The sequence below is a fragment of the Perna viridis genome, chromosome 4 (assembly GCF_037379345.1).
Source record: "Perna viridis isolate PV_CMFRI_1.1 ecotype Kerala chromosome 4, ASM3737934v1, whole genome shotgun sequence".
NCBI classification, from domain to species: Eukaryota; Metazoa; Mollusca; class Bivalvia; order Mytilida; family Mytilidae; genus Perna; species Perna viridis.
The window spans coordinates 39,618,055-39,632,893 of record NC_142448.1 but is presented as its reverse complement, the minus strand read 5'-3'; the positions used below and the strand labels follow the sequence as shown (position 1 = coordinate 39,632,893).

Below are 14,839 nucleotides of genomic sequence, written 5' to 3'. Positions count from 1 at the left end.
ATATGTTGGATACATCGTTATCTTAAATTCTTAATTCTAAGTGTCATAAATGTGAGTTTCACGGTGTTGTTTTGCTGTAAACAGATCTAGACCTATAGTTATAAATTTTAATACAGGTCTATGCTGTATTCCAGCAATGCTAGAGGTTTTCTGGCAAGCTATTTCTCTGGCTTGGTACCATCCTAACCTCTAGCATCTGACATGTTGAAAGCCACCGCAAATGTTGATTAACTAAACATGTGTTTTAAAATACTTTATGCCAATTATTTACATAAAAGAACTTTAACCTACCAGAAATCGAATGATAAAAATCATATATATTTGTTAAATACCTAGAAAACATTTGTAATGAAGCCAGGTGTCAAAATGACCAGCAATTTTGAATTAGGTCACTAATTTTACGGAATACGATATATTTTTGACAAAACGAACTTAAAGGTTTTTAAAGGCAATTCGTTGGTTAATTTAATATGTTCGTTTCGCAAAATTTTAAAATCCGTAACTTTATCAACCGGAATTACACAATAACAAGCTAAAAACCAAATATTAAGTTCATTTTAACTGCTTTTACAAAGGATTTCCAGGATTCCTGGATTTTCTCATCGGGTAGGTCATTGTTTTTTCTTTAGTTAAGTCACTTTCTTCTGTGTAATGGTAAAGAAACTTTATAAAACGTTTTAAATGGAAAATAGTTTACTATAATTCTGCCGATTTCAAGGAACAGCGGAACGAGCGTTATGCAATATGGCGCTCGGAAGTAAGAGTTTGGGGTATGGAGGAACGGAATTCCAACCTCTTACGCTGTAGGAGAAGTCTATGCTGTAAATGAGCATATCTACATCTGTTTTTATAGAGGTAGGGTAATATTTTCATTTCTTTGGGAAAATTAGTAAAAAAAAAAATGGTTTTTTTTTCTTTTTGTTTCATGATGTAGATAGAAAATTGAAATCTTAGTAGAAAAATACCAAATTTGAGACGTTTTCGTCGTGCAATAACAATTCTTGTTTAGCACCGCCACAAGTCATGATCAAAGTACTCATGTACTGAATCAATTTATATCGAATGTTCGGATTTTTATACCTCAAACAATTGTCAAATGGCAAAAATAGGGATAAGATAAAATGCAAAGAATCGGGATAGACTTCAATAATACCTAAACACACGCTTCTTGCTGTTCATGTAATTTGTTAACATTAAACTTAAATTCATCCTTCTGATTACGAAAGACTCCAGAGTATTATAAAAAAAAAACCACGTAGCATCGTAACAGTGTGCAAGTTTGCGTAATATTCAGGTTCATTATCAGTTTACTTCTAACACCTAGATAAATGAACACAAAACTCTTCAGCATATCCTGCATCCTCTCATCTAGCTACAACTATTAGTATTTTTCAATAGATATGCTTTAGCTCAGGTGATATAGACACTTATATTTTCTATGAAAAGCGCTTATATTTCATTGAGACATAGTTCCAAAGACATGTACATTAATATAAACATTTAAGTTTAGAATATGATTTCAACAATAACGTCTGATGAAGGAAACACAAGCTAAGCACTTGTAAATACCTTGAACACATACAGCTCTATTATATCACATATAATCAGAGAAACATCTAGTTTTGAAATCCCATACATGTATAATTCCTTAAAACATTGCCAAATAGCCAAGTAGAATGATTATTACACATAGCAATAGCACAAGACGGCAACCTGAACACCATTCCTGAAAAAAATGCATTATCAATATCACTATACCACCCACAATCTAATATAAGCCAGGTTCTAAAATATTTTTATTTGTCACCTCTGTCCGATGTTACGATGTACTAAATATCTATTAAGATTAAAATCACTACACAATTTGTTTTCAACCTAGCTGTAAGTTTTTTTAGTTAATTTGGATTCGGCGTAATTTTGTATTTGCTTGTGTTTGTTTGTTTTGTTTAAGTTTTTCTGTTGTTTATTTTCGTTCAGAGGAATGTTGGATAAGAATGACTGCATTCTGTGGTCATAAATAATATAACGTACCCTTTCGTAATAACGAAGTTATGCAAAGAATGGCTTCATTTTCAGTTCACCAGGTCAAAGGTCATGTGAGCTATTAACATCACTTAGCGTCTGTCGTCGTCGTCGTTAGCCTTCTCCTCTAAAACCACTCAGTGGATTACTGCTTAACGTGTTCACCAGCATCTTTAAGGTATCTACTTTGAAAATTATGTCGATTATAACAAAAAAACATGACCGCTGTTGCTATTTTCAGGTCACAGGGGTCAAATCACCAATTTCTACATATATCTCAAAAACTATAAGAAATATTGGAAAATAAATGTGACGTATCTTCTTCCTTGAAGAGCTCTACAAAAGTATCCAATGGTTCGAAGTTGTAAGATCATTCTTTGTTAGAGTTAATGCCATTGAAAGATAAAAGCGACGTTTTTTTTGCATTTTTTTTTAGCCTGGAACCGTTTCTTTATCGGAACCACTGCCCCTTGTTTGTAAATATTTGGATCCGCCCGCATGAAATACGTCGATAGTTCTTTCAATTGGTATTCAGCATCCCAATTTATCGTAGGTCATACGAGTGCTTCTTGTTACCAAGGCTTGCAAAGCGTATTGCTACGATCAATACTTAATAAAAGAACTAGGAATAAAAAAGGGTAATCAAGGATGAAATCCTAGCTATTGACATGTACCTTATGGTCTCGTTGAATATTCTTTCTATGAAGAACAAAACAAAACAACAAAAACAAAAACAAAATAAAAACCAAGTACGACATTGTTTGGGATGAAATAGCATGCATATCACGTCAAGGCACGTCTGTCTGTTTTATCCTTCCTCTATCGGGAATAAATTTTATAATGTTATAAGACGTTTAAGCTACTTAATTCCAACACTTATTGACAGACAACAGGTATCAGTAGTGTCGAATATAGCACTCCGTGGAACATGCTACTTGTACTTTATTTTACTTTCTACTTCATTGCATAGGTTACGAGCGAACAGCAAGTCTTAGATTGTTTAGTGTGGAACAGGGAGCATCCGAATGGTGGTGAGTAATAACCCCGTTTCATTGATACATCGCCCTGTCAAAGGTGGATTCTGTGATGCTCGAAATGTTCGGTTGATTATACAGAACAAATGAAAATATTGAAGTGTTCCTCCTTTTGACCAGTAGCTATAGATGGTCCCGCTTTTCGGAATCACTGCCTGCCGAAATAAGACTCGAATACAAATTGATGTCAAATAACTACTGTAGTAGTAGCTATGTTTACAGTCATCTAAGACGACATTCCTTATTGGAATTATCCCCCTTATAGAATTGGATGGAGTTCATAGAATCATCGAATCAGTCGGAGACTAATGATTTTTTTTTTATTCTCTCATTTCGTGCATGTCGTTTTAAATGGTTATTTACGTGCATTTGTTTTAACTGATGGCTCTGTCACATCTTAGTTATTGATTGAGAACTTATATTCCCGTCGTATTGAAATGACCCTCAGCTCCTGAAACCCGCTATAATGAAGCCAAATTTTTTTTAAACCCAATCACTACGACCCTATATTTATATAATTCTGCAAATCGATCCGAAGTATTATCTGATAATTTACGAAACGCCCAAAGTGTGAAAGATAAGAAACAAAAATGCCCATATATGACCTGGCCCTGTAGCAATTAATATTGATATTGTGAAGTTTTCTTTTGTTATTGCATTTTGGCTTCTACATGTATATTGGTACCAGTATCGTATTGCATATCCCTAAGCAGGTGTACGTCAAAACATGGATGCTATAAAAATATAATGCATTTTCTTTTTGCCTCTCTACAAACTAATATTTTGTCAAAAGATATGAACAATGACTTATAAAATAGAGCAAACATCACACTGTAAGATGAAGAACTTTTTAAAAAGAAAATCTAACATAATATCATAAAAATGTTCCACTGAAAAGGTTGGTTTGGTGAGTACAAAACGAAAGTGAAAGTAGGGAAAATGGCTATTTATAGTTCGAGACTACTTTTCTGTCCGATCTTCGTGGACTCACCCTATTTTCTTTGCGGGAAATTATTTTTTCACATGTCCTTAGAAATGCTACATAAGTGAAAGTTTTATTGAATCAATTTACATATTTTTTAAAAAATCCTAAAAATATGCACTTCACTATAGAAGTCTATGGGAAAATTAATACGATACTGAGACCTATTCCCGACTTGCGGACCAACATTTTGTCAACATTTATCTCCCTTTGGAGCAGGTGTCTGTTCAGAACACATAAGATTTTCCATCCGATATCGACGATACTTTAGAAAATCTCGAAAGTCAAAAGGGAATTTCTCGTTCTACTGACCCTGCCATAAATTTTCTTTACCCTGGATACAAATGAAAACCATCCTTATGTAACCTACCAACAATATGAAACATCCTGTAAATTTTAGAAACACCGTTGTGTTTGTCTGCTGGGGATTCCATTTTCATTCGAGTTACCTCTTTTTTTCTGCATCTGAATCCGAACATCGATTGGAGAGACTTCGAAATTACACCTGCTCTTACGGGAGGTAACTTTGCAAAAACAGGATAAAATATGGCTGCATCCCGAGCTTCGGAAGTAGGGAATATGACTTTGAACATGATGGAATTGTGGAAATTTATACCCATATTAAAAAAAACCTCCGGGCTCAACTAATGTGTGACTATGCTGCAATTAACTTCAGAGTTGTTTTTATTTCCCTAAATATGCCCCTTTGTACATTGTACTTCAATCCTTAAGTACAACATAAACATTCATGCCAGTTACCAGATTGTCTGAAGTGTGATTTAACTACTTCCGCCCACGCTACAACGTTAACATTTACACTTTCCACGTCGTAATGTCTATGACGTAACTGTGGGCGGAGGTAGTTAAAGTAACTGTCAGAAGAACAGTTCTATGATAGATTTAGAACAGTCCAAAGCCAGCTGTTCGGACAGTACTAGCAGTAGAACTGTTCTCGTAGGGCTGGCTTTGCTAGAACTGTCAGAAGAACTGGCTTTAGAACTGTTCTATGACACTTTTAGAACCAGACTCTTCTGACAGTTCCTCTGAGAGGTTAGAACTGTTCTTATCTGTACGTATTGGTCCTGGCCTGCAACATGTTGTTTTTTAATAGTTTAGGTTGGTTGTTTCGTGAAATCCAGAGATCCATAATTCCATACAAGGGTGGGGGAATCCATAGGTTAGTGCAAGAGTAATCAAGAAAACCAAGGTTATAGCGGTAATCAAAAGAATGTAATCCAGGGACAAAGATCAGACATGGAAAACAGACATACACAACAAAGAACATAAAGTAACTAAAATCATACATACAAAGTAACAAAAGTAAATGAGCAACTCGGACTCCACTAAAAACTGGGAGCATGGACCAGGTGCACCGGTAGGGTAAGCGTCCTCTGCTTTTCTAGAAACACCCGCCGAGTTGCTCATAAAAAGTCAAGTCCGGGGCAAGCACGGGGGCCTACTCCCACTATCAAATATACAACCCGACTAGTAGCTCCCATTATCAAATGTGCACTCCGACAAGTGTATACTAGACGGGCTGTATATTTGATAGTGGAGCTAGCCCCTGTGGTCCACGCTACCATTTACTCATATTTGGCCAAATTTTGCGCAAAATTAACCAAATTTCCCAGCACCGAAGGAAATATCTTAATACAGAAATGACTATAGTTATGTAAAATATAGCATATGTAGACCGAAAAAGTAGCGGTTGTTCGGTGGGTTGAATGTCTGAATTTTACATGGACTGGTACCTAAAACACGCAACATCCATTACAGAACAACGTGTGTTTATCTTTGCAGATCGAGTGGAAATCAAAGTCAAAACTCTATCAACCTGGGATTATAAAAATATACCACGTTCCAATGTGTTCCGAAAGATACTTGATTAGCGTGATCAGCCGGAACCGATGCCATCCTGGAAGAAGATAGATGCGGAGACTCCCCATAGTCTACGACAGAAGCATTCTGGGATGCGTGCTCACCTGCTTTGACCTATGGAGGATAGAACGGCAGATATACGACGAGTAAGAACATGTAATAAGTACCGTCCTGAACATTTCAAAAGTACCCATAAATGTAACGAAAAAGCTTAGGAAAAAAGAAGTAATTAACGTTTCTTGATACGCTAGATGAAAACTTTTTAAGTAAAAGTGCGAAATTTTATTACTTTTCAAGGAAAATTTAATTTTTAAAACATATGTTTTTATTCAGTTAAGTTTTGACAATCCACTGGGTCAAAGAAAAAATGGACTTAACTAAGGATGTTGATGAAAATTGAAATGGGCGAAAAAATACATATACCAAGCCCAAAAATGAATAAAAATCAGATCATAGAATGGATATCTCCATTAACATTCTCTGCCTTTTAAATATTTTCATGTCATTTTCAGGAAAGTTTATAAGCTTTGTGAAGAGCTTCTCTTTGAATTTTTGGAGTGGAACACTGCCCACACTTCAGGTAAGTCTGGTATTTTACCAGAAACCATTTCCTAGAAACACAGTCTAAAAATGTTCATATTAATACTTGCAATTAAGTTCCATTTGAAGAAAATCAAAGTTCAGGTTACTTTTGGATCAGCCTTAGAAAACTTATTATGCCTATCCTCTTAAGAACCATTATGTGTAAGAATCAGGCAATAGGTGGCACTTATTTTTTCTCAATTTGGTCTTTTTTGTTTCAAATATATTCAATTTATCTAGAAAACAAACGAAAACCTTTTTTAAATTTATCTATAAGCATCTGCGACATAATTATTATTTGATTGCTTATAAAGGAAAAAAAGTGTGGGAAACTTTCCCGCCATTTTCCACAGTGCATTTAAAATAAATTTGACCTATCAATATTTTGAAAAAGGCTAACTACTAAACACTTTGATGGCAAATTTTAAAGGTCACAGCTTACAAACATTTTTCGTGATTCTTACACAGAGTAGTACTTAAATTTGTAAAACATTGTGTCTATTATTAGAGCGAATCGAATTCTCCATCAATACTCCAGACACCTGGAAACATGATCTGATCCAGCCTACAGTGGGCAATGCCTTCAGAATCCTTTGTGACATTCCAATATGCAAGGAGGATGAAGAACGAATTTCAGAAAAAAAAAACAGCTACACGAGATATTTGAGGCCAGGTTAAAGGATTTGAGGTTCCAAGACTACCTTCTAGGTATCGAGTAAGTCTAAAAATAGCGCACAGATTATGGAAGACATCACTTTTACAAAACTTGTTCGACTCGATTTGGTACTTGAGAACAATGTCTTAGATATATTTTCATTTGTTCATACATATTGTCCATATCAAAAAGCTCCACTGATCACAATTCATTTTAATTATAATTTTAATTATAATTAAAATGAATATATAAAAATGAATATATAAAATGAAAGGGTCGTCGGAGAAGATGAAGTTGATTCAAACGAAACAATAATGGAATTTCAAATATGTGGCAGGCCAAGTGCCCAGCCAGACTTAGTGCCGTTACCAAAACCCCATAATTCGGGTACAATTGTTACAAAGTACAAAGTACATGGCACAAAACAACAGTGTAATGGCTAGTAGTCCGGAAAAGTTCACATTTGACGATTCTGGTCGTTTCATCGTACCAAAGAGAAAATGGCAACTTCAAGCAAAGTCAACATGCTTAGCAAAAGAAATGGCCTTTATGAAAAAGTACATGCCAACTTACTATCGAGAAACAACAATCTTACGTCAAACTGGGCTGCCACCAGATCTCATCAATATCATGTTCAGAATAACACCCTCTCCTCCTGAATATGTAAGTGATCTATAGAAAGGAATGTTCTCTTCACCATTTATAATGGGCGAAAGGTCAATGCAGTTCAGGAGAGGGGGTAAAATGGTCGCAAAACACCCTAGACCTTTGATGGTCCATTGCATCGTTGAGGAGGAGAAGCGACGCTTTAACCTAGCACTATATCTAGGAGTAAGAGAAATTCTTCCGGCCTTGAAAGAAGAACACGACTTGGAGCGTTTCCCAAGGTTACCAGTAAACAGATCATCAACTAGTTTGGGTGACGTCAAAGCTGACTATTCAATGGTTGATTGAAAGCAATATGACATGGAAGAGAAGATAAGATCTTTAAAAGAACTCCATAAAGAGCTCCAAGCGTACCCGGAACTCACTGAAGAGTCAAGCACCAGTGGAGTTAGCCAGACCATCTGGACAACAATGAGATATAGAAAACTACTTATCATTAAAGGCAGAAGATTTAACCGCCGGAAACATATTCGTATAAAGAAACGCGTCATTGACCAAGGATTGCCACAGAAAGAAAAATATACAGCAATACGAGAACTCCAAAATAACATGGATCGGCATATAGAACTTACCGAGACAGATCTATATTTCCTGAGAATCTAATAGTTACCCATCTGTTCTAAATCAAAATGGCCTCACTTAGCAATCAATGAAATTGTGTATACATGGACCTTGTGATGGAAAAACCGATTGTATTGATATCAGAATTAACAGAATGGCACTTTATCTTTTCCTAGAGTCAGTTAAGAGTTCAGAAACTATGGTAAATATTCCTGAACACACCAACGTCCGCGTCGATGTCAACTGGAAAGGTTCCGAAAAGAATTTTGAATTCGCAATTCACACTACAGTCAATGACAACATCACGAAAGAAGCTGAAAAAAAAAACAAGTTACCAACACACACTGCTGTCATTATTGATACCAATACGAAAGAAAAACATCGTTTTCTAAAAGTGCAACTCTGTCAAGGAGCAACTTAAACCAAATTTGAAAATATACCTGAACGGAAGGGCTTTCCTGCACAGAAATATCGATGTCAACAGTGGTAGCGATCATGTTGTCAGTATGACAGATGGAGATATTGTGAAATTAAACGACTGTGTAATTCCTACAGAAAATCAAAACCTCCAGGATACTGAAGATGTTCAAGCTGCAATGGACAAAAATGATGATGATGATGAGCCACAATTCGTCGACAGAAAAAAATGTAAGTTAAATGCAGATCTTGGCCTTCAGCAGGGAATGGGTGACATAGCTTTACAAAATGAACCAGGACCAACTGATGATTTGGAAAAGGCCGTCGAAAGGTTACCGTTATCGCAGTCCGACTTGCGCAAGTCCGGGTTGGAGCAGCTTTTGATATTAGGTTCGATGCTCCTAGAAATCTTAAAAGGAAACCTGTCCTTTCATCCAACAGGCATTCTAAAATGAAGAAACCCAATGATACAACACAGGGAAAAGATGCGTTAACTGTCGGATACAATGCGAACATGATCAAAACTGAACGGCATGGCGAAATCAAAGCTGACTATCTAGACGCATCGGAGCATTGTCTTTTCAGTTATCGGTCTGTAGAAGCACCGGTTGGAAACTATAGCTATACTGCTAGAAGAGAGAAATCTGAGCACATGCTTAATACAGCTAAAGACCGGTTGTATTGTACAACGGGCATTCAAATGCATGACCCGAAGCCGTTAGGTCTTCAGGAGATGTTCGAGAGAAATCAGAGTAACCTAACGCATTTAAAGCTGGATTTGTCAACAACGTCCGACGATAGATATGCTGATAATATTGGATATGGCAGACCCATCATTAGAACTCTGACTCCTGTAAATGGCGAAGATACGACTTCACAAAGTAAAAAGATAATTGAAATTGAAATTGAAATTGATGTCCCTGTAGAAAATAGAAGTAACCTTGCCACTGAATTCACATCCAGTTATCCAGTTCCGTCAGAATGGCTCGATCCTTAATCGAGCGAAAGCGAAGCTGAAGAAGAGGTATATTGTTCTCAGGAACAACGCTAGCGTTACGAAGACTTCGAGATGGGACTGGAAATTTTACAGGCATCAATGGACATTCAGAAGCAAGAGGAAGATTATTACAGCTGTGGGTATCGTCCATTGTTCGCTTTTTATATGAAGATGAGGAAGAAGAATTGGGCAGTGAAGATGATAAAGCCCTAGATATGAGGCAATCCGATGAAATCACAGAAATTGAAAAGGCCATCGAGATATATGACGCCGACGCTGCCCAGAAAGTCTTCGTTGCAATTGCAGAGAAGTATTGTGCAAATTTTGATAATACCCAGTGTGTTAGCGGAAGGTCAGTTGAAGCTCCAAATGTCCAATTTTGTAGAAAAAAATGATAATTGAAGTTACAAAGAGTAATTACATTAGCGAAATATCAATGAAAGCCGTTAGAGGTCGACATGATACTGAAAGCTTTGCTGAAAGTACTAGGGATCAGTATGCTTGCGAAATATCGATGGAGGCCAGAACAGGCCAATGTGCGGAAGAAACTGCAATGGAAGCAACACCAGGCAAATATGTTAGCCAAATCCCAATGAATGATACAGGAGGCCAGTATACTCTAAGTACACCCAACTCTAAGGAAGCAATAAGAGGCCAATATTCAACTGAATATGAAATTAACACGGTTGAAAAAATAAATCAGAGAATCATGAATGAAAAATCTCTAGAAAAAAATTCTTGTAGCAATGTTGATGATGACACCATTGTAAATGGAAATGTGCAAACGACTGTCTCGAAGAAAGCGAGTGCATGGAAAATCACATTAAACAGTTCTCCATCACTACGCGAAACCAACAAGGAATCAGATAGCGATAAAGCACTGGGAGAATCGAAGAGAAAACCAAAAAAAAAAAAAAAAACAGTCGACTCCCAACCCGTTTCACGGGACTGATTAGGAGAAATATGCGTGGGAAATCAAGGGTAACTCCAATCAAACCTAGTCGTGGTAGCAAAATACCTATCAGAGTTCATGTAGGTTGCCACCGAACTATCAGGATTGATAACAATGTACCGGAGACACTCGGCATTTCCTTAAACTAAAAATAAAACTGAGCAATGCTCACTAACTTACGGTGGTACATTTAAGACACATAATATTTTTAATTTTCCACGTATTATGTCGAGCGCTCGACTTATTATGGCCACTTATTATATAAATAGCAGTGTTTTATCGAATGTTCCCAGTATAATAAATAACTCACACTGTGAAATAAATTCGGTAATTTCACTCTCGGTCTTTCTCCCGCCAAAACGTCACAATTTTTATATCAATCCGCCAATCACACAATTTATAGTTCATGTTGGAAATATCGATAAAATATGAAGAAAATCTATACAATAAATAGGATAATGAACTGGTTATCGTGAGTAACCAAAATACGATCACTCGTGCCAAGAACACTTGAGGATTTAACTCGTGCGCGGAACAAGTTCCGCACACTCGTTAAATCTTTGCGTTCTTCGGCACTTGTAATAATATTTTGGTTATTCACTCTTTCCATTTAATTATCCTATTATCGCTCAACTTTTTATGTCGAGCGCTCGACTTAATTTTAGGTAGTTATTTCGTTTCTTCGGCTCTGTTTGGGGCGTTGTGGTTGTCAGTCGAATGCAACAGCAACTTAAAGGAAAATTTATAATACAATAATCACTAGAATACTTAAGGCAGAAGAAAACCGAAGAAAAAGAAGCCATAATGTCAACTGAGAAAAAATAAGTCCAAATTAACAGTTAGAAAAGAAAGGGGTCAGGCGAGTAGCTGAGGTCAAATTGAAGTGTAGGCAAAATTACGGCAGGGGGTCCGGGTCACAGGGCGGCGAAGCCCCCCCCCCCCCCGAAGCTCCGCGGAGATAGCGTTTTAGAGCATCATTTTTGCCTCTCCTGGATTTATTTTATCTAAAAAAAAATGGCAAAATTAAGTGCAGGCAAAAGCTTTTTTGCCTAACGGCAGCTACGCGACTGGGGTGTCATTCTTAACTCTGAAAATTAAATAAAATAATAAAGATAAACAAATAACATTAAACATGATTAAAGAAAGATATAGGTTTTCAGATTGTATAATGATAAGGCATTTCAGAAATCATTTCACTAATTTATCATATTTTGAAGGGCATCTTGGTTTTAAGTTTCAAAACATGCAATGTATAAATGTAGGTGGTTCTTTCACGCGTTCAAATGAACAAAATAGGGACGGTGTCAGACTGCAGCATGATGCAACACAATGGGAACAATATGGATATTTTATTGCCTTGGACACATGCAGAAAGTGGTGAATTGTCTAAGCATCTTTTGACCCCTTTTTAAATTGTAGGAGCCACATACCTCGAATTAATACATCAACCTTCCTTTAGTGGTTATTAACATAGTATCAAATTTTCAAACAATTGGTCGATTACAACCAACATAATCCTGACCAATGTAATGGCTATCCTGTATCAGGTTTAAGCTAATTGCAACGTTCAATGTCTTTTGAGTTATTAGCAAAAATCTGCAATTTGACCCTATGTTCTATTTTTAGCATCAGGGACATGTTTTTCGACGGATAAAATTTCCCACAATAATTTTGTTCATAACACCAGGGACTTTAATAACAGGGATTGGAATCTCATGAAATCTCACAATATTATTATCTTGAGTGACGAAAGTTTGAAGCATGTTTTTAAAACTATTAAAATCAATACTTTCTTTCAAAAAAAAACAAGCATGAAATTTCTTATATACATCAACAATGGTGTATATTTTAAAACAAAATTTATTTCATGGAAATAAAAAAAACATGACGATAACTATAGTTACTGCTGGTCACAGATATTGCATATCAATAAGCCACACAAAAAATAATTGTTCTTAAGATTTGCATTTGCTTTCAAGTCAATTCTGAAAAAAAAACGGCTTGGATTTATAGTGAGAGACCCAGTGGATGTCTCCCCACCCCCAAGTGAGAAAAATGTTTTGCCCGAAATAAGTAAAGCTATTTATACATCCGAAAGAAACTCCTTCTACTCATGAATCAATGTTTTTGAATCTTTCTACCTAAATCAAAAATTCAAGAACTGCCTTGGGACGTCGTGTTTTACTGATTAAAGACTTTTTATTTGTAAAATATAAAACTTGAATATTCAAATATTCAAGACTATGAATAGTTATTCTACAAAGACTTTATTTTTTGCTGTCGAGGCTACCCCCAAATATACTTCCATGATTTCCATCAAAACAACTAAAACCAATATAATTTAAAAATCCTTACAATATTCCAAATTAAAAAAAATGTTATTATTAGAGAAAAATAGGTTTAATAAAAACTAACAGTCTATTTTTAAATGTGACCATAACACAGTCGTGTACTTTAAAAAAAAAAAAACCAACTGTACGCAAATCTTCAAATAAATGTTCATGATTAAATGCCTTCAACTTCATGGTTTATTTATACACTTTGATTTTCATTAATAGTGACAGTAACATGGATAACTTCAGGAAATAGAGTTGACTATTACCTGATTAACTACTGGATAATTGATAAGGAGATTTAAACTTCTGTCATTCCATAGGTTTTTAAATCTGTGTCTAATAGAAACTTTAAACCTCCTTGTCAATTGTCCAGTCATCAGATGACTGTCATTCAGTCAAGAGAAAACTAATTCCATTTCCTGAAATTAACTATTTTACTGGCTGTAATTCATTTTATTACAAGCTTAGTCAATAAATAGTCTGTGATTATTTCCAGAACACATGAACAAAGTTGAATTTAAATGGATGTTTCTATATTTACATAGTTAATGATCACACTCACAAAACATCATGCAAGTGTGAACACCGTTATTTGTCTATTTTTCGGAAAATTGTCGACATTCCAATAGATATTAATTGCGCCCCTATCTTAGCCGTCCCATTTCTTTATTCATATGAATCGGAGTTCCTTTAAAATCTTGAGAAACTAGATCCTTTAATTTCTCATATCGATGTATATATCGATATGTTGACTATGATTATATTCTAAATTCCGTTTAATATTTATCTTCTAGGACTAGAACTATGGACCACTGACACAGCTTCTTCCGCGTTATTTTTAGACCTTCACCTCGAATTCGACGACAGCGGTCTTCTCGGTACATAAATATGCTAGGATGACAAACGATACGATTCTGATAGTAAAATTATAAATTACCAATTCATGTACAGTACTATATTTATAATATATACCAGTTTCCCGTGAGTATGCTGTATATCTTTCTCAGTTGTTAAGGTGTGTAAGAGCTAGTATAACCAATGTTTGGCTTAACTGATGCTTCCTGAGAGACAGACTTTTTTTACCAAGGTTACAAAAAAATCTCATGCGCTGCCTAGAAAGTTTTATTTCCGTTGTCCAAATTTTATTGAGAAATATTCTTTTTCCGACAAGAAGATTTATATCATGGATTTTCCGGGTGCCAATTTTATATGCCGCCTGTTTAGCATCATACCGGAAAACAACTTACTATAATGAAAGCTGGAGATTTACCGCGCTACTTCGGTATCAAACCTAGTTTTACCAACCAATTCCACCGGAAATGCCTTTACCAATCCGGAATCTTCACTGCATGGGACCCCCTTTTTCGAAATTTAATGATCCACCACTGTGCAGTGTTTTATTTTGATATGAAGCGCATGAGAAAATCAAATATAACGAATTTTGAAGATGCTTTTAGCAAATGAAAAAATATACATAATAAAAACTTTTTAGACCGAAGATCAGAATTGATACAGCGGTTGCCAGGGCCGTAAGATTTGTACAGCCTTATAGCACCTGCACTACCGCTGGAAAATAGTCCCATTGGCATACCAATTAAGGTTCAAATGCAGATAGTTAGGTCCACTTTATAGGTATTTCTAATATATCACATTTAATTCTATGTTATTTACGACAATAAGCAAACCCAATAAGCATTTTTTATTGCCATTAATTTGGTTTGTATGAACAACGATCCAGTTAAAAATAGTTGACCTCT

At 35.7% G+C, this 14,839-nt stretch overlaps 1 protein-coding gene across 1 annotated transcript; it reads left to right on the top strand.

Moving 5' to 3' along the window:
- The first annotated feature begins 5,857 nt into the window (after positions 1 to 5,857).
- On the top strand, positions 5,858 to 7,208 carry LOC148620036 (uncharacterized). Its single transcript, XM_088576978.1, has 3 exons — positions 5,858 to 6,062; positions 6,429 to 6,496; positions 7,007 to 7,208. Exons 1-3 carry the CDS (start codon positions 5,968 to 5,970, stop codon positions 7,174 to 7,176), a joined length of 333 nt encoding a protein of 110 aa, XP_088433104.1. The 5' UTR covers positions 5,858 to 5,967; the 3' UTR covers positions 7,177 to 7,208.
- Positions 7,209 to 14,839: the final 7,631 nt, after the last annotated feature.